Consider the following 19,737-nt stretch of genomic DNA (forward strand, 5'->3'; position numbering starts at 1 on the left):
TGCTGAGTTATACTACGTAACAAACCCCAGTCTCAATGGTTAGCTCAACAAAGGTTTATTTCTCATTCGTGGCTCACATATTTTATGGGTCGTTTGTGGTTCTGCTCCACCTGGGGATGGGGTTAGGGAGTGCCCCCATCTGGGGCCTGCAGGTCTTTAGCAAAGGGAAAAGGTGCAATCCTGCTGTGGCTCATAGGTGGCAAATGTCATTTCCACCCACTTTCTATTGGCCAAAGCAAGTCATGTGGCCAAGCCTGACTTCAACAGCGTGGGGAGACATCCCTCCTTTGGGAAGGGTCAACTAGGACAGGTCTGTAGAAGGCAGACTGGGTATTAAAAATAATGCAGTCTACCACATGCCCAATTTGTTTTCAAGGATTAAAAATTTATTTGCAAGTATTCACGGGGAACCACTGGCTGTTTTGGTTTATTCTGATAAAAACAGAGCTGCATTAAAAAAAAAATAGAGGGCTTCCCTGGTGGTGCAGTGGTTAAGAACCCGCCTGCTAATGCAGGGGACACGGGTTCGAGCCCTGGTCCAGGAAGATACCACATGCCGCGGAGCAACGGGGCCCATGCGCCACAACTACTGAGCCTGCACTCTAGAGCCCGTGAGCCACAACTACTGAGCCTGTGAGCCACAACTACTGAGGCCGTGAGCCACAACTACTGAACCATGTGCCTAGAGCCCGTGCTCTGCAACAAGAGAAGCCACCGCAATGAGAAGCCCGCACACCGCAACGAAGAGTAGCCCCCGCTCGCCACAACTAGAGAAAGCCCGCACCCAGCAACAAAGACCCAATGCAGCCAAAAATAAATAAATAAAACAAATAAATTAAAAGAAAAATAGAGCTGCACTTAATGTTTACGGAACAAGTAGACACGAAGTGTCTACATGAGTTGCATATGTTCCTAAACATTCTTTCTGGTGCTCCCTGAGCCAAATGCTACCAATCAGAACACTGGCTGGGCTAAAGGACACTCTTGTCTAATACTAACAAGGAAAAGCAAATGAAAACTTTCTAGATAAACTGTGAGTAAATATAATGAGGCAGATGTCCTATGTCAGTTTAGTGGAGTGCTGGAGAGGTTGGGAGGTTTGGTTTTGTTTCGTAAAGTCCTATGTATGATTTCAGCAGAAACCATGGAGAGCGGGGAGAAGGAATGGGGAAGGGGCACAATCTGTGACAGGCTTTATGGATGAGGAACCTGGGATCTTGGGATGTTTATAGTACAGGTAACCCTTAAGCAACAAGAGGGTTAGGGGTGCTGACCCTCTGTGCAATCAAAAATCTGCATATAACTTATAGTCAGCCCTTCCTATCCACAGTTCCCCTGTATTCTCAGGTTCAACAAACTGCAGGTCACGTAGTACTGAAGTATTTACTATTGAAAAAAATCTGACTATAAGTGGACTGGCATGGTACAAACCCATGCTGTTCAAGGGTCAATTGTAATTACTCAAGGTCATACCAATTAAACTGTCAGAGGCAGAATTTAAATTTTCATAGTTCCTCTGGCTCCAAAGCACATCCTTTTTCTTGTGCCCAGTGATGGCTCCCCAAAGGAAAGGAACAAAGAGGAAAAGAGAAAATAAGGAGACGGGAGGTTTAAAAAAAGGAAAGTTGAGAGGGAGAAGCAACACAGAGAGGTAGAGGAGGTAAGAAAGAAAGGAGATACTAGGAGAGAAGAAAGGAGAGGGAGAGAAGACCAAAAAAATACAAAATAAAAAAGGAAAAAATGAATAATAATATTGAAGGAGAAGAATAAAGTTGGAGGACTGATACCATCTGACTTCAGACTTACTGTAAAAATGTAGTAATGAAGACAGTGTAGTATTGGGGTGAAGGAACAGACAAATAGATGGAGGAGAATAGAGAGCCCAGGAATTGACTCATATAAAAACAGTCAAGAGATTTTTGACAAAGTGGCAAAGGCAATGCAAGGGAGAAAAAGATAGTCTTTTCAACAAACGGTGCTGGAACAACTGGACATTCACATGCAAAAAATAAATCTAGACACAGACCTACACCCTTCACAAAAGTTAACTGGCTATGGATCACAGACTTAAATCAAAATGTAAAACTATAAAACTCCTAGAAGATAACATAGGAGAAAACCTAGATGACCTTGCGTAAAGTGATGCTGTTTTAGGTATAATACCAAAGGCATGATCCATGAAAGAAATAACTGATAAGCTGAACTTCCATTAAAATTAAACATTTCTGGGGACTTCCCTGGTAGTCCAGTGGTTAAGACCCTGCGCTTCCACTGCAGGGGGCATGGTTTGATCCCTGGTGGGGTAACTAAGATCCCACATGCCATGTGGTGTGGCCAAAAAAATAAATAAAATAAATCAGGGCTGGAAGCCTAATGAGACACAAAAATGAGAAGAAGTGAAACAAAATTAAACACCTCTGCTCTGTGAAAGAAACTGTCAAGAGAATAAGAAGACAAGCCACAGACTGGGAGAAAATATTTGCAAAAGACACATCTAATAAAGGACTGTTATCTAAAATATACAAAGAACTCTTAAAACTGAACAATAAGAAAACAATCATATTTTAAAATGTCCAAATAACAGGTACATGAAAATGTGCTCAGCATCACTAATCATCACAGGAATGCAAATCAATGCCACAATGAGATATCACCTCATACCTGCTGAATGGCTATTATCAAAAAGGTAAGAGATAATAAGTGTTGGTGAGAATGTGGAGAAAAGGAAACCCTTGTGCACTGTTGGCAGGAATGTAAATTGGTACAACCACTATGAAAAACAGTATGGATGTTCCTCTAAAAATTAAAAAGTAGAACAGAATTACCATATAATGCAGCAATCTCACTTCTGCGTACATATATCTCTGAAGGAAATGAAATCACTGTCTTCAAGAGATATCAGCATTCTCGTTTTCAATGCAGCATTATTCACAATAGCCAAGACGTGGGAGCAACGTAAGTTTCATCATCAGATGAATGAATGAAGAAAATGTGGTGTGTGTGTATACACACACCTCCCCACAGGGAATATTATTTGGCCATAAAAAAGAAGGAAATCCTGCCATTTTCAACAACATGGATGACCCCGGGGGTATTATGGTAAGTGAAATAAGTCAGACAGACAAATACTATATGATACAAATACTCACTTAAATGTGGAATCTAAAAAAAAAAAAAAAAAAAGGACTCATAGAGATACAGAACAGATTGGTGGTGGCCAGAAGCAGAGGATGGGAGGTGGGGGAAATGGGTGTAGGTGATCAAAAGGCACGAACTTCCAGTTATAAGTTCTGGGGATGTAATGTACAGAATGGTAACTGTAGTTAACAATACTGTTTTGTACATTTGAAATTTGATAAGAGAGTAGATCTTAAAAGTTCTCATCACAAGGAAATAAATTGTAACTATGTAAGATGAGGGATATTAACTAAGCTTATTGTGGTAATCATTTTGCAGTATTTACATATATCAAGTCATTATGTTGTACACCATAAACTAATACAATGTTGTATATCAATTACATCTCAACAAAACTGGAAAAAAAAGATGCTCTACATCATATGTCATTAGGGAACTGCAGATTAAAACAACAGCAAGGTACCACTACAAGCCCATTAGAATAGCCAAAATCCAAAACACTGACGACACCAAATGCTGGTAAGGGTGTGAAGCAACAGGAACTCTCATTTCTGGTGGGACTGCAAAATCGTACAGTCACTTTGGAAGACAGTTGGCAGTTTCTTATAAAACTAAACACACTCTTACCATATGACTCAGCAATGATGCTCCTTGGTATCTACCCAAAGGAGCTGAAAACTTATGTCCACAAAGAAGCCCGTACAGGAATGTTTATAGCAGCTTTATTCATAATTGCCAAAACCTGGAAGCAACCAAGACGTCCTTTACTGGGTAAATGGATAAACTGTACTAAATCTATACAATGGAATGTTTGTCATTCAGCACTAAAAAGAAATGACTACCAAACAATGAAAAGACGTGGAAGAACCTTAAATGCACACTAAGCAAAGGAAGCCAATCTGAAAAGGCTACATACTGTATCATTCTAACTACATCACATTCTGTAAAAGGCAAAACTATGGAGAGTTAAAAAAAAAAAGTCAGTGGTTGCCAAAGGTTATGGAGGAAGGACGGATGTGTAGAGGACCGAGGATTTGTAGGAAGTGCAACTACTCTGTATGATACTATAATGCTGGATACATATCTTCTGCGTTTGTCCAAGCTCATAAGGTGTACACCACCAACAGTGAACCCCCATGTGTAAACTGTGGCCTTTGGGTTCTAATAATGTGTCAGTGTAGGTTCATCAATGGTAATAAATGTACCATTCTGGTGGGAGATGTTGAGAAGGGGGAGGCTGTGTATGGGGCAGGGAGTGTTTGGGAAATCTCTGTACAAATCTCTGCCAATTTTGCTGTGAACTTAAAACTGCTCTCAAAAATACATTAAAAAAAACTTAAAAATGAATAATTGAGTAAAGCAAAGAAAGAAAAAAAAAGTAAAAGACCTTCACTGGTGACCTTCAAAGTTCACTTCAAACCATCTTTGCAGCCCCAGGTCCCAGTCTTCTAAGACCTGGACAGAGAGCGGGGCACGCCCCCAGCGGGATGCGAGAGGCGAGGAGAGGGGGTGGTCTAGGCCTGGCCTGAGCCTCTTACCGGTGGCTGGCGGGAATCACCCGCGAAGCTCTGAAAAACAGGAATGCTCGGGCCCCACAGCGCACCAGCTGAGCCTTTCCGGTGGCAGCGTCCAGCTCTGCGGAGTTGAAAAGCGCTCCAGTTCATGCTAACGTGCAGGCGGAGCTGAGAATCGCCATGAGAGAGCGGCGGCCGGTGGGGTCGCGGGTCAAGGTCCGAGAGGAAAAAGAAACCTTCCTGGGAGAAGGATGAGCCCCCCGCCCCGTCCCCCAGAGCGGTCACATTCTTGGATGTTCACTCCAGCCGCGCGCTTCCCAGGGGCCTGCGGCCAGATGCCACACTCTCAGCAGCTCTCACCTCAAGAACAGGTGTCCCCAGGGCAGGTGCGCTCACCTTCTGCCCCGGGAGGCGGGAGACCCAGTCCGTGACTGGGGCCGACAGCGCGCCCCGCCCCGTATAACAATCCAGTCCCGGGAGCCACGTGCGGGCTCCGCGAAGGGCTTGGTCACGTTTCCCACTCTATTGGCGCGGAGCGCGCGATTACACCAATTCGGACTTCACTTTGGTGACACGAATACAGATGGGTGTGACCACGTATTCTTCAGCGGGAGTTTTCTCCTATACCTCCTAACTGACCACCGTTAAAACTAAAAACAAGCAAGCACACACAGTGAAAAACACACACAAAAAAGGCGCGCGCGCGAGAACGAGCACACATACAAGTGGACCCAGCGCCTGTCCAACGCCAGGCAGGTGGCTTCCGGGTTCCCGGTCGCCATGGCACCCACGGCCTCCGCTCACCACCCACCCCCCGCGCCTCCGCACCTAGCTCTCCCGGCCAGCTCTGCCCTCGGCAGCCAGAGAAACTGACTTGGGGGCCCAAATACCTTGGGGACACACGCGGAGGGAACACCGCCTCCGCCCCGCCGCGGCATCCCCGTTCCGGGGCCCTGCCCCACACCCGCCACTCCGTGCCCCCGGCGCTCAGGGAGCGCTTGTCGTGGGAAGGCGGGGGACCGGAAACGCGTGACCCCGGCGCGGGCCGCCCGCACGCCCGCACGCACGCCGGTCTACCGGCTCTCTGGCCCTTTAAGGCGGATTTTTCCGCCGTCGACCTGGGGGCGGGGAAAGCGTCGCGCGCACCAGGCGGGGGCCGTCTCCCGAGCCGTAAGTGGAGGCGACGCGGTGCCGCGGGCCGTAGGGTGTGGCGGGCCAGCGCCGCTGGAGGGGGGCTCCTTTCCAAGCTCCCGCCCCTACCTCGCCTGTTCCCGCAGCTGCGGGCCCGCGGGAAGGACGTGCGTACCTGTCGGCCCTTCAGTGGGGCAGGCGGGGGGGCAGGTTGGGCGACTCTGGGGAGGCCTCCGAGCCGCGGATGCCCGAGTCCACGCGGACCCGGGGTCTCGCTACCCGCGAGCGACTCGGAATCCACGAGTGTCTTTCACTTTCAGTCTCCAGGAAATGGAACTGCGTCGACCGTGTATCTCCAGCCGGTGTCGTAAAGCAGGATAATCATACAGTTAACCCCCAGTTTAAGTTTAGGTTCGAGTCCGTGGTGGTCGCAATTGAACGCACCGATTTAGAGGGAGTGAGGGAAGAACAAAACACGAAAAAATGCCCTGCAGACCGCAGCGGGTTGCAGCCTCAGTCCACGCGGGCCGCAGCCTCAGTCCACGCGGGTCCGGGCAGTTTAGGAAGCGGTACTTTCTCTGCGGCCCCGGGCTGTCACCTCCGCCTCGCTCACTCTTACCACGCTGCAAATTCCCTGAGTGGTTACAGCTGAGTGCATAGCCATCCCGCACCTTTGGCATGAATTCCCAGCGAAATCTCACTTCCCAGGAGAGCCAGGCAAAAGGAATTAGACAAAGGCTTCCCGCAACCGTTTGTTTTGAACTTGTAAAACGGCCTTAAGAAGCATTTGGAGCTACTAGAGAGATAATGCATTTTCTGGCTAGAACCTCACTCAGGATTCTTTTGCCTCACAGCTTTGAGCGAGCAGAGAGCTGGGCGCGGGCGAGATGGCCCTGGTGCCCTATGAAGAGACCGCGGAAAAGGGGCTGCAGAGATTTCACAAGCCTCTTGCCACCTTCTCCTTGGCAAACCACACGATACAGATCCGGCAGGACTGGAAGCAACTGGGAGTCGCAGCGGTGGTTTGGGACGCGGTAAGTAAGCCCCGGGGGCCTCTTAGCATCAGCCATTGATTATAAGACTGGTCTCTATTTTTAAAAAGTAATAGCTTTATTGGGTTGTAATTCATATACCGTACATTTCACCTATTTAAAGTGTGTGTGTGTGTGTTTTTTAAGTAAGTTCAGAGTGGTGCAACTATCACTACTCAATTTTAATACATTGCATCACTCCAGCCCTTCCAAAAAAAAAGTCCTACCCATTAGAATCACTTCCCTGCTCCCTCCCCACCAAATAGATTGCATTTTAAGGGTGAATGAAGAAAACTGAAAGAAATTAAATGACTTACTAGTAATTTACCCAGCACGGAAGAGGGAGGACTGGGGCCCCTAGCTGTTTTGGACAATTATTCAGTTAGTTTTTAAGTTTAATATTGCACAAAGAATATTGTAAACTGACAAAGCCAAAAATGAAGATCATGTGTTTTCTTTAAGTTTTCCATAGTTGTAATGATCAAAAATTATACTATAATTGCTGCTTTACTTTTTTCTCTCCCAGCACTGTTTTTTCAGCTGCTTGTGCCAGAGACTTGCCCTAAGCATCTAGCCACACCTGGGATTCGGTGGGAGCTCAGTGAATGTTGGATAAATGATTGGTGCAGATACAATTTTACAATCTTAATATTGTATCAGGGGTGTTAGAGAAACACTTAGGAATAAAAGTCTTGATATATCGTAACCCAGTAATACCACTTCTAGGAATCTAGTCCAGGGTAACTACAAGAAAAGTTTTCTCAGAAAGAGTAATAAAGATACATAACAGCGAGGAATGGGCGAATCTCCCTACATTCTCACCAAGAAGAGGAATTGCTAAGTATGCTAATAGTATGTGGCCATGAAGAACAAATTATATTTTAAAATTACGTTATATGCTAATAGTATGTGGCCATGACGAACAAATTATATTTTTAAATCACGTTAACAGTATACAGTGATTTATAGAGTTATATGCAAATGCTAACTCACACATCAAGTCCAAACCTTTGGCTAAAACTTCCCTTTTGATGCCCAGCTCCTCTGGGGTGACGAGCGTTAGGGATGCAGGAGAGTAGGAGAGAGGGAGGAAACTCCAGGAGCCTTGGTGCTGCTCTGCTTTTTCCCTTTGGTTGTGGCCTTGCTGACTTGAACTTGGTTTAGGAACTAGACATTCCTTTAAGCAGAATCACAGAGACTGTTCATGTCAGCTCTACCAGAGTGATTTTATAAACCTTGAGTGTAAAAATGCTGTGACACAGTAAGAAGTTAGCCTTCCCAGATTCAGCAGGATCCTATCCTGGGTGGTCAGTGTCACTGACCACTGCTGTCCCCCGTAAGGGCCTCTGGTGGGGCCTGGGGCAGCTGTTCTGGGGAGCTCGGTGTCTGTGCTTGCTCCAGGTGACCTCCCAGCAGCAGCTGAGTTCCTGTGTGAGCTGTTACACTGGGAATGAACCTTGCGGTGGGAGGGGGGTATGTGATGTCTTCTTGGAGTATGTAGCCTGCTTGAAACCCTTCAGGCCCTAAAGCGCTTGTTGACCTAAATTGTCATGCTGTGTTTTGACTCAGGCTATCATTCTGGCCACATATCTGGAGATGGGAGCTGTGGAGCTCAGGGGCTGCTCTGCCGTGGAGCTGGGTGCTGGCACGGGGCTGGTGGGCATGGTGGCTGCCCTGCTGGGTGAGTGTGACTCATGGCTCACTCCTGTGTGAGTGGAACTCATGGAGGGGCACCTTTTCCTGACTCAGAGCTCATTGTTAGTTTCCCTCTTACCGTGTTACTTCTTTTCCCCCTGTACTTATCATGAGTCACAGGCCAACGGCAGTGCTCTCAACTCCAGGAAGGCTAATTCCTTCTCCCTCTCTCATCCTATTATTTATACTTCTCACGGGACAGTGCTTTGCCCACTTCACTTCTGTGATGCCCATAATATGATTTTAAGGCAACTGAGTTCAAAGAGAATTATCTTATTTGTGTACATAGCTTTTTACTGTTTAGGTGCTGTCTCTGTACTCTCGGATTTAACCCTAGGAGGTCGGGAGAGCAGATAGTCTGTTACTTCATTGCTGAGGAAGCTTTGCTAGTTTTTTTCTTTTAGGGAGGGCTGGCCCCCCCTGCAGTTTGTACTGACATCTATTAAACAGTGTGCAGTTCTGAAATGATACCAAGGTCTGTCGTTTTTTGCTTGGCATACAGACATTAGTTTAGGCCTAGAGTATTTTTAAGCTTCATTTCTATTTTATAATTCATTGATGACTCTTTTCTACAACTTCCTGCTCATACATTTCAAGCTGTGCCTTGATTGGATAGACCAGCCTCTGAGATACAATGTATAATATTCCCCACTTCAGTGTTGTCACCTGGAGCTCTTGTTAAAATGCAGTTTCTGCTTCTGTAGGTCTGGGGTGGGGCCTGAGAGCCTGCATTTCTAACAAGCTCCCAGGTGATGATGATGATGCCGTAACTGCTGGTCCTCAGACCACACTTGGGTGGTCAGGATCTAGAGTTCCATGAAGTGTGTACAGGTACTTGAGCACCCACTAAAGCCCCGCTTTTGTCCTGTCCTTTTTCTGGTAACATATCTTTTTCAGTATTCCTTTCTCTGTTTAGATTGTGCCTCCCGGGATTTGATGGGGAGCATGGGCAGGAGCGATGGGTGGACGTGTGAACATAGAAACTGATGCAGGTCCATCTGTCTGACACCACAGCACTTTCAGCCACTGAGGAGGCCCTAGCCGATACACCACCTTTTGATCTCCTCAGGTTGACCTTATATCGTCCCCGTGTATGTTAGGTATATTTTTAATTTTCATTTTTCCAGTGAAGCTGGGATTCCGGGAGATTAAGCCACTTTCTGAAGTCCTGGTCAATGGTGACCTGAGACTCAAACCAGGCTTGTCAGACACAGAGGCCCAGGTTCTTTTCTTTCCATGGCACTAAGTCCCGTCTCTGTGACGTTTGAGAGGACTTAGCTGGAAGGGGAAATGAGGTTTCTTCTGTCTCCCCCTGAGAACAGGGTCTCCTCACTGCTGTCGAGACAGCAGAGCGTGGTGACCTGCAAAGGGTTAGAGGCCCACTTGGCTCTGACCTTTTTTGTTTCAATTTAATTTTATCAAAGCATAGTTGGTTCGCAGTGCCGTGCCCACTTCTGCTGCATAGCAAGGCGACCCAGCCATGCATACACGCATTTTCTGTTACGGTCCATCACAGGATGCTGAATACAGTTAGCTCCCTGTGCTACACAGTAGGACTCTGCTGTCCATCCATTCCACATACAATAGTTTGGCATCTGCCAATCCCAAACTCCCAATACTTTCTTCCCCACCACCACGCCCTCAAATCCCCCAACCACAAGTCCACTCTCCGCAGGCTCTGACCACCTTTAATTCTTACTAGCTATGTCACCTTGGGCAAGTTGCTGAATCTCTAAACTTCAGTTTCCCAATAAACTGGGGATAATAACCATAGTGACTGACCAACAAGGATCAAATGAGAGCATGCATAGAAATCTGTTAGCTCGCTGACTGGCACAAAGTAAATGCTCAGCAAGTGTTCTCTGCATTTTCATTTCTGATCTAGAAATCTGGATCTGTGGGCTTGGGAAAGCCAGCATAAGGTTCTTCAAAGACCATCACAGAGCGAAGGACTAGTTAATTGTTGCCACAAAAGATGGGGACTTTGGGAGGGGCGAGAACAGCAGAATGGCAGACGGTGTTCTTGTGGTTGCCCCAAAGCAGAATTAATTGCTCCCTTATTTCTCTTCCCCACAGCGCTCGGTGTTCTCCGCCCCAGCTCTGTCACATTTCACTTTAGGCAGTTGTTTCATGTGTCTGTCTCTCCTGGCAGGCTGAGGCTCCTGAGGAATGGGGCCATGTCTCATTCTGTGTGTCCTTGGCCCTAGTACAGCAGCTGGCACACAGTAGATACCCAAATAGTTCTGGAATAAGAGATGAACTAGAAAATCATGAAAATTACTGTTTCTGTTATAAAAATGATAAAACTCTATTACAAAAATAGCCCTAGAAGCAGTCTAAAAAAAAGGAAAAACCCACCAAAGATTCTGCTTATTCATGACTTTGCAACATAATTACCATTAGCATTTTGGTATATTTCCTCCTATTCTTTTCTCCATCCGTATTTTAATCATAGTTATAATTGTGATTCCATACGTGTACCTATGTGTGTGCGTGTATATTTTCACACATATATGATGTTTCATTTAACATGTCATGCACATTTCTCTGTGCTATGGCATGCTTTTCATGCTCATTATTTGTGGCTACAAAGTATTAGGCTGGAGAAATTTTGATGCTGAAACCTGAGAGTAAGAAAAAGTTAATCTCTTTAAAACGGAAACAGAACTAGAATAGGTAGTGCTTTGGAAATGTCAGAAAGAGGTTGATTGTTCCCCTTTTTTTGCTGTACGCGGGCCCCTCGCTGCTGTGGCTTCTCCTGTTGCGGAGCACAGGCTCCAGACGCACAGGCTCAGCGGCCATGGCTCATGGGCCCAGCCGCTCCGCGGCATGTGGGATCCTCCAGGACCGGGGCACGAACCCGTGTCCCTTGCATCGGCAGGCGAACTCTCAACCACTGCGCCACCAGGGAAGCCCTGATTGTTCCCCTTTTTAAGCTATTTTCATTTTTTGTAACCTTACTCATTGATTCCCGACTCTGGGGAACACCCACGGCGTGCCTGTCATGGTTTTAGAGCAGCAGGTCACTGCTCTCAGGAAGCATCCATTCTGACTCTAACTGGAGCGAGAGGGGGGAAAAGACAAATTACATTAAAAAGCCTCCCCCTGGGCTTCCCTGGTGGCGCAGTGGTTGAGAGTCTGCCTGCGGATGCAGGGGACACGGGTTTGTGCCCCGGTTCGGGAAGATCCCACATGCCACGGAGTGGCTGGGCCCGTGAGCCATGGCCACTGAGCCTGCGTGTCCAGAGCCTGTGCTGTGCGACAGGAGAGGCCACAACAGTGAGAGGCCCACATACCGCAAAAAAATTTAAAAAAATAAAATAAAATAAAAAGCCTCCCCCTCAAATGGTCAGTGATATGCAGACTGTTAATCTAGGGTGATGAGATTTTCTTGTTAAAAGAAAAAACAGCTGCTAATTCCTGGGCGGTTCCTGTGTTCTGGGTGTTGTGTCTTTATGGCCTTCATCCTCACCACAACCCGGCATAGTAGGTCTACTTGGAGCTCTTTTCAAAGTGGCGAAATGGAGGCTTAATAGATGTCAAGTAACTTGCCCAAGGTCACAAGCTAATGGATTGTGGAGTTAGAATTTGAATCCAATTCTGACTCTCAAATCCTGGTTCTTCGTTTAAAAACCTCTTCAGCCTTTATACTACTTGAAAACTATTCTTAAGAAAAAAAAAATCACATCTTTAAGACAGGGTTCTGTAAGTTGGGTTGGGGTCAGGAATCTGGATTTTAAAAGCTTCCCAGGCGATTTGATGCCCAACCAAGTCTAAGGACCGCTGTCTTAAATATAATGCTCAGCAAGAAATTGTCTTTTAGGGGCTTCCCTGGTGGCGCAGTGGTTGAGAGTCCGCCTGGGGACACGGGTTCGTGCCCTGGTAATTCCAGTGCAAGTCTCCACTGAACTTTCAACGTGTACGTTTAAATGAAAGCTGTTGATGTCTCTACGTGGCTATTTGTCAGCGCGTGTTTAAACTTGAACTCCAATTCCCTTTCCAAACTTGTCCTTTCTCTTTTGTTCTGAGTTAGCATCACTATCCAAGTAGTCACTCAGGCCAACTCCTTGACCTGCCCTCCCTGCTGCCCACCCGGCCCTTGAGCCCTGCTGGGTCTTTTAACTATTTCTTGATTCCCTTTCTCCCTGTCCATTCCCACTGTCTGGCTGGAGTGCTCATCATCTGTCTCCTGCAAGATTCTATCCACATTCCCACCTGACCTTTCTACCTCTGTCTTATCAAACCCACTTTTCCCAATAGCTGTCAGGGTGGCCCATGTAAAACGCAGAAGTGATGGGGTGACCCTGTGCCTTCCCATTGCCTGCAGGCCAAAACCCAGGCTTCTTAGTGAGGCTCTGTAATCTCACTTTGCTGACTTTCTCAGCACAATTGCACTGAGTGAAGCTCCAGTGACACACACCCTGCCTCTGGCCTGTCCCTTCTGCCTTGAATTCCCCTCTTCACCTCTTTCCTCTGGTTAATGCCGCATCTTTCAAGTGTAAACTCAGATTTCCTTTCCTTCCGAAATCTTTCTTCGACTTCTGCTCCTCTCGAAGAATTTTTCCTTTGTGACCACATAATTTCCTAGCACACCCATGTTCCTATATTTTACTCCCTACACTGCTTCATAATTACATTTATCTCTCTCATGAGACTCTCAGTTCCTAGAGGGCAAGGACTTTCTTACCCATCTCTGTATCTTTAGCACACACTCTGTGCTCCAACATTTGAATAAATTAAGGTGTTGCTTACAAAACTAAAAACTAAAAGTAATGACAAATGTTTACATGTTCTTTTTCCATTACCAAGTGAGTGACAGCAGGCTATGTTGTCTTATTGGGTCAGTTTCCATTAGTTTTTCATGAACTAAATATTGTCTCATCTCCCTCCTTACCCAGCATAAATCTCACGGGCAGTCATTTTATTACCATCTTCACATACCATCAATACCCTGCACTTCCTTGCTTCATCCTCTTCACTGGGCTCAAAACAAGGTTACTTGCAGCTCTCCACTTGTTCCAGGCCTGCACCCAGGTAGCTGAATGTGGCTGGAGGAAACAGACTACTTCTGGGTCTCATTTTAAATGCCTGGTCAGGACCCTCTGGGGGGCTCTTCGTGCTGCTGAGGAGTCCAGCTCTGCTCCCTCTCTGCTGACCTCCAGTCCTCCTTTCTCCACTTTCACTCTGAGCTGATGACATTTCTCCTTATTCTACTGAGAAGATTGAAGCAATCAAGAGAACTTCTGTAACGTCCCGGCACTGTCTCTAACCACCCCCTGCGTCTGCATCCACCGTCTGCCTTTGTTCCTGATGCTGTATGCAGGTGGACTGTGTCTCCTCCCCGGGGCCAGCCCTCTCTTGCCTGTTCAAGGGTGTTGTTCTGGTGGTTCTCTTTCCTGCATTATCACTTTTCCCTCTTTCTACCTGATCATTCTAATCAGCATACAAACTTGCTGTTACTCCTCCCATCCAAAAAGTAAAAATTAAAACTTAATAAGTGGCTGATTATAGTTCTGTAGCAGGAAATGTATAAGTTGACCCTGGAATATCTTGTCGTACCAGATAGCAAGGAAGCTATCGAGGATGACTGGGTTTGTGTCAAAAGTCCATTGGCAAAAGATAGACAATTTGAATGTTGATAATGATGATGGCATGGGTTTAAATACATCAGATATGTTTAATGCATAGTTCATGATACAACAACACTAAAGTAAACCCAATCTGTCATCTTTGGAGGATACTTAGAAACCAACTCTTTGAAATCTGGGTTATAAAAGGGGAGAGAGCAAAATTTATCCCGCCTTTCCTATTCAAACAATTCCTCTACAAAATGAATAACCAAGTAGGAATTGAAAGAAGCTTACTCAACAAATAAATGCAAAATGAATCTAATAAATTAAGGATCTGGGCATTGAGTATTTGTGGTTGCTCGCATCACAAAAATAGAGCCTACCAGATATTACATCCTCTTGATGAAAAATACCACCACCACCTCTGAAATACTCTTGTTCAAAAAATCAGACTCAAGTCAAACAAATTTACAGGAGATACAGAGCACAGAGGAACATGTCAAACTATACAAATGGCATAATCAGCCAAATCTAAATTGTGGGAAACTACAGGACAGATGATTTGTTTCTTCCCTAAATTGCAGGAGATAAATAAATAAATAAATAAATAAATAAATACAGGAAACTGATAGATTAAAAGAAACTTAACACATCCTGCATACCCTTCACCCAATAAACAAACAAAAACTCCCAAAACAAAACCACAGGCAAGATGATAATATTCTGTGAGCTGAATATTTGGGTGATAAAAATCGAGTAACTAGGGCTTCCCTTGTGGCGCAGTGGTTGAGAGTCCGCCTGCCGATGCAGGGGACACGGGTTCGTGCCCCGGTCTGGGAAGATCCCACATGCTGCGGAGCGGCTGGGCCCGTGAGCCATGGCTGCTGAGCCTGCGCGTCTGGGCCCTGTGCTCCGCAACGGGAGAGGCCACAACAGTGAGAGGCCCGCGTAAAAAAAAAAAAAAAAAAAAAAAAAACCTAAGTCAGATCACTAGTACTTCTGCTCAGCACTCTCCAGTGGCTTCCCATCTCACTCAGAAAAAGCCAGAGCCTTTTTGGAACTTAACCTGTGAACCCCAGCTGCTCTGCCTCCCTCCGGTTACTTCTTTAACCTGTTACTTCTCTCATTTGTCTCCTCCTGCTTTATCCCTCCTTCCAGCCCCTTGCCTGCCCCTATAGGCCTTTGCACTTGCTCTTCTACTTGCTAGGAATGTTCTTCCCCCTGATATGTATTCGGTTATTCCCTCACCTAAGTCACCTTCTCAGTGAGGCCTTCCCTTTCTACCCAACTCTCTTACTTCCTGATGTTTTATGTCTCTCTTTCCTGCTTTATTTTTTTCCTTAGTGTGTATCTCCAACTAACATACTAGATATCCTGCTTTTAAAAACACCTCTTGCTGCCTATCTCCTCACTTGAATGTAAGTTCTATGAGGGTAGGGGTTTTTCTCCCATGCTGCTGGTAGACACTTGGATGTTTGTAGAATTGATGGACATTATGGGGAATGGTCAACTGACATTAAGATCCTACTGAAACTCCTGGAACACCTGGCAGGTTAGAAGTAGCCTCAGAAATCCCTGAGACAGGAGTTAGAGGAGGTCTCCATCTAAGAGCTATTAACAGGAACACTGAGGTGACATGCACAAGACCAGATCACTCCAGTATTCCTAACAGAGTGCTCTGTAGACTGTCAGGAAATCCAGAGGTAAAGTTCTAAGTTAAACCAGGAAAAGGCTGTCTGTGATTTCTGTTATCAGGAGAGGTGAAAAGTGTCACTGAATTTTGCTCATTGGGCAGCACTCTGTCTAGCAACAAACGGTCAAAGTGGTAGGTGCATGCATCTAACAACTTGCACATTTTCATAGTATCACACTCAGGACTGAGTCAGATGTCAAACTGAATTACATACTGTCCTAATGTTACATGTCAAGATAAGAAACATTCAGTATAAGCTGCCACTGAAATGGTCTGGGATCCTCTTGGGGATTACCCATGAAGATTACAGACTGAAGGGTACAGATGAGAAATAATTTTAGGAAAGAGTGAAACATAATTTTTAAGTTTCAGAATTTATGGGGTCAAAACCAAGCAGGATTACGTGTACTATAGTGTTACTGCAATGCAGATGAGGTATTTCAGGGCTGACCTTATGTGGTTGCTTCTCCTGAAGGATACCTACCGGTTCAGACTTCTCTCGGTCATATTGGTTCAAAGAGTTGGATCTCTTGGTTCATGGTAAACAACCCTCAAGAAACAGATTAATAAAATATTGCCTCATTCATTTTACACATTGCACGTAGAAACTTAGCACATAGAGAACATTACCTCACATTTTAACCTACAGTACTTTAATACAGGCTAGTAATTTCTAACTACTATTTTTCAATAATTATATATGAATTGCATGAATACATATAGATGGTCTGCTTCATGACAGCATAAGGAGAGGAAGACTGAGATTTCTTAGTAGCCAGTTAATCTTTTTAAAGCTTTAGCCCCAGAAAGGAACCTTTCCCGGTTTATGGTATCTTGTCATCCTCATAATCGTTGGCTCCCAGATTTTTCATCTTTGGACTCCATTTTACCCTGAGGCCTACTGACTTAAAGATGGTGACCTAATGAATGAAGTATAATGGTAGATACCTGTGAAGGGTGGGCCACTTCTGTCTGCACAATTCAGAAGCATCAGCTAGCTTATCACCTGTATTTAATAGGCATAACTTCAGCAAACAGCAAGTGTGTCATAGAGGCAAACCAAGTTTCACTTTTACCTACAGGCAGTAGAGAAGGAGCATCTGGCCATGGTTCTGACGTGTCACAGCTCTCCACAAAGGCATCATATTGTGTCTATGAGGTGGAATATTTAGAGACACTCACCCTGCTGTTTAACTTGATCCCTCTACCTATTAGTTGTACTGATGTGTGCATTACTTTCTGTCCCATGTTCTAGGTGCTCATGTGACTATCACGGATCGAAAAGTAGCATTAGAGTTTCTTAAATCAAATGTTCAAGCCAACTTACCTCCCCATATCCAGCCCAGAGCTGTTGTTAAGGAGCTGACTTGGGGACAGAATTTGGGGAGTTTTTCACCTGGAGAATTTGACCTGATACTTGGAGCTGATATCATATATTTAGAAGAAACATTCACAGATCTTCTTCAAACATTGGAACATCTCTGTAGCAACCACTCTGTGATTCTTTTAGCTTGCCGAATTCGCTATGAACGGGATCACAACTTCTTAGCGATGCTTGAGAGGCAATTTACTGTGAGGAAGGTTCACTATGATCCTGAAAAAGATGTACATATTTACAAAGCACAGAGGAGAAGCCTGAGGGAGGACTTATAGTTGGCTGTAATTTATAAGAATGTTGTCACTGAGTGTGTCAATTAAGGTCTTAGACTGGGAATATAACCATATGTAATGAAATGGCTTACTGTACAAAGAGTCTAACCAAAGGTTCTCAAAAGGCAAAGCAAATGTGCGGTTTTAAAACAAAGCACTTTGTCCCATTGCTGTGACTTTTTAGTTACGTTTTACTCACTCTGAAATTCAATTAACATTAAAGGAAAGTGTGCGATTTTGGTTTATGTTGTTTCTGTATCCCATACTGCTCCCTCTCAATAAACAATTTTCACTGATGCTGTGATGAAGGGTTGGTATAAAGGCATCTTCAAAGCAGTGAGCTTGTTTTGGTGAGGCTAGATCCTGCAAATCATTTAAAACACATTGTAAGGCATACGTTTAGCCCAGTTTTCTAATTTTCTGAGTATAAAACAAGAGGTTTGGGCTTCCCTGGTGGCACAGTGGTTGAGAGTCCGCCTGCCGATGCAGGGGACACGGGTTCGTGCCCCGGTCCGGGAAGATCCCACATGCCGCGGAGCGGCTGGGCCCGTGAGCCATGGCTGCTGGGCCTGCGCATCTGGAGCCTGTGCTCCGCAACAGGAGAGCCCACAACAGTGAGAGGCCCGCATACCGCAAGAAGAAAAAACACAAAAAAACAAAAAAACAAACAAGAGGTTTAATGGACATTCCCTGAGCTGTTAATACTCTTGAAATCTTTTGTCTACTGCATTTAGGTCTGAAATACTTTTGCTTGTTTGAGATTAGGATGTGAGTTTTCTAAAGTCTCACATGCTTTCTGGCATAATTTCGGATTTAGGTATATGAACAAAGGTGTAAGTCAAAATAAAATTTTAGTTACTTTTTGATAGCACCTAAAATCTTGGACCTCTATGTCCTGGGAATAGGTTATCTTCAAATCAAAAGCTATAGTTTCTCCCTTCAGCTCTACCCTTTGTCAAATGTTGTTTTTGTATTTCTTTCCTAGCCTTTCCCTGCCTCCTTATACTGCATAGGATGACAATAAAAAAAAGTTTTAAACCTCATCCCGCCATGGGAGGTTAGCTCCCCAAGTATAATCTCCATCTGTATTGTACTGGTAATTGCTTATTCAATGTCTGTGCTCCCCAGAAGACTGTGAGCTTCTTGAGGGTCAGAATGCTTCTGCCCCTTTCATTATAGCCTCCCCAGTATCTAGTATATCATAACCAAATATTTGTTGATTGAAAAAGATACATTACATTTAGAGGGTATTGATCTCTGGGTTAATTGATTGCTACATTGTTTTATGATTATCTTTGATAGACTTTGTGAAGTCACACACATACCCTGCCCTTTTTTCACAATGTAAAAGCTTAAACAACAGCTTAAACAGATTAAGATCCAAAGAATATTATAACTTCAGTATGGTATTTGGTACTAGAGATAGATTTCCTTCGTAAACCCTTAGAAACAAGACCTCCTCCCTCTTAACCTTTTAGTGAATATTTTGGATGTGGAAACACCAAATACTTTGTTTTCTACACATTTTAAATAGAGGTTTGGCTTTAATAAAGATGAATTTAAAGTTCTGAGATTGTGATGTACCAGTTCAACCCAATTCTGATAAATGCACATGAAATTGAAATATCCACAGCTTACTGAATCCATAAAATGCCAGTACTGCACCATAGGCATGGAAGGTCTTTTAACAAAAGTAAAATGAAGGCCCTGCTATATCAACAACACTATAATGAAAGACTAATCCCATCTAGGTATGATATTAGAAATGAAGATACTAATTGGAATTCAGCTGCTTTCCTTTAACATCCCTGACTTTGGAGAGAGGTATTAGAATGTCTTGGGGTGTCCATGGAGTGGGCGGGGAGCCTGGATGCTTTACCAAGTGAAGGAAGCAGTGATCGGCTTCTTCTACATTTTCATAAAACAGTAAGACTCAGAAAAGGTTGAAGGTAATTCTTTCCCCTTGGCCTACAAATAGAAGAAGAGGTGAGAAAAATTCAGCAGAAATAGCTTGGTTGTCTAAGTGAAAATCAAATGATTTTTTCCTGGCTTTGAGTTCAAAATGTGGCCACAGGTCCAGTTCCCTAGGGAAATAGACTCAGAGGTGAAGGTTAAGGTGCAGAACGTTTAAATGAGAATGCTTTCGAGAGCGACACCTCTGACGGAGTAAAAGTAGCAGGACTGGGAAAGAGGAAGAAATTGGGTTGGGATGCGGTCAGGAAAGTCCTCAGCGGAATTCAGAGCTGAGGTGGCCGGAAGCTGGGTATTGAGGCAGGGGGTGGGACTTACATCCTTGTGTCGTCAGTCATTGGATG

General features: G+C 44.8%; 1 protein-coding gene across 16 annotated transcripts in view; it reads left to right on the forward strand.

Moving 5' to 3' along the window:
• The first annotated feature begins 5,681 nt into the window (after positions 1 to 5,681).
• METTL21A (methyltransferase 21A, HSPA lysine) overlaps positions 5,682 to 19,737 on the forward strand; it is a 54,267-nt gene continuing 40,211 nt past the window's right edge. For 9 of the 16 annotated variants that reach the window (XR_010944286.1, XR_010944289.1, XR_010944284.1 and 6 more), the window contains exons 1-3: positions 5,810 to 5,950; positions 6,638 to 6,817; positions 8,384 to 8,495. Coding sequence is in view for 10 of the 16 variants with exons in the window: in XM_067740843.1 (XP_067596944.1) it covers positions 6,671 to 6,817; positions 8,384 to 8,495 (259 nt within the window). In the remaining 6 variants the exon portion in view is untranslated. Of the gene's footprint in view, positions 5,951 to 5,972; positions 6,353 to 6,637; positions 6,818 to 8,383; positions 8,496 to 9,213; positions 11,249 to 17,027; positions 18,991 to 19,737 lie in introns of those variants that run through there. The other 7 variants (XM_067740838.1, XM_067740840.1, XM_067740839.1 and 4 more) reach the window with 7 other exon arrangements.

The sequence above is a fragment of the Pseudorca crassidens genome, chromosome 6 (genome assembly GCF_039906515.1).
Source record: "Pseudorca crassidens isolate mPseCra1 chromosome 6, mPseCra1.hap1, whole genome shotgun sequence".
In the NCBI taxonomy this organism is placed as follows: domain Eukaryota; kingdom Metazoa; phylum Chordata; class Mammalia; order Artiodactyla; family Delphinidae; genus Pseudorca; species Pseudorca crassidens.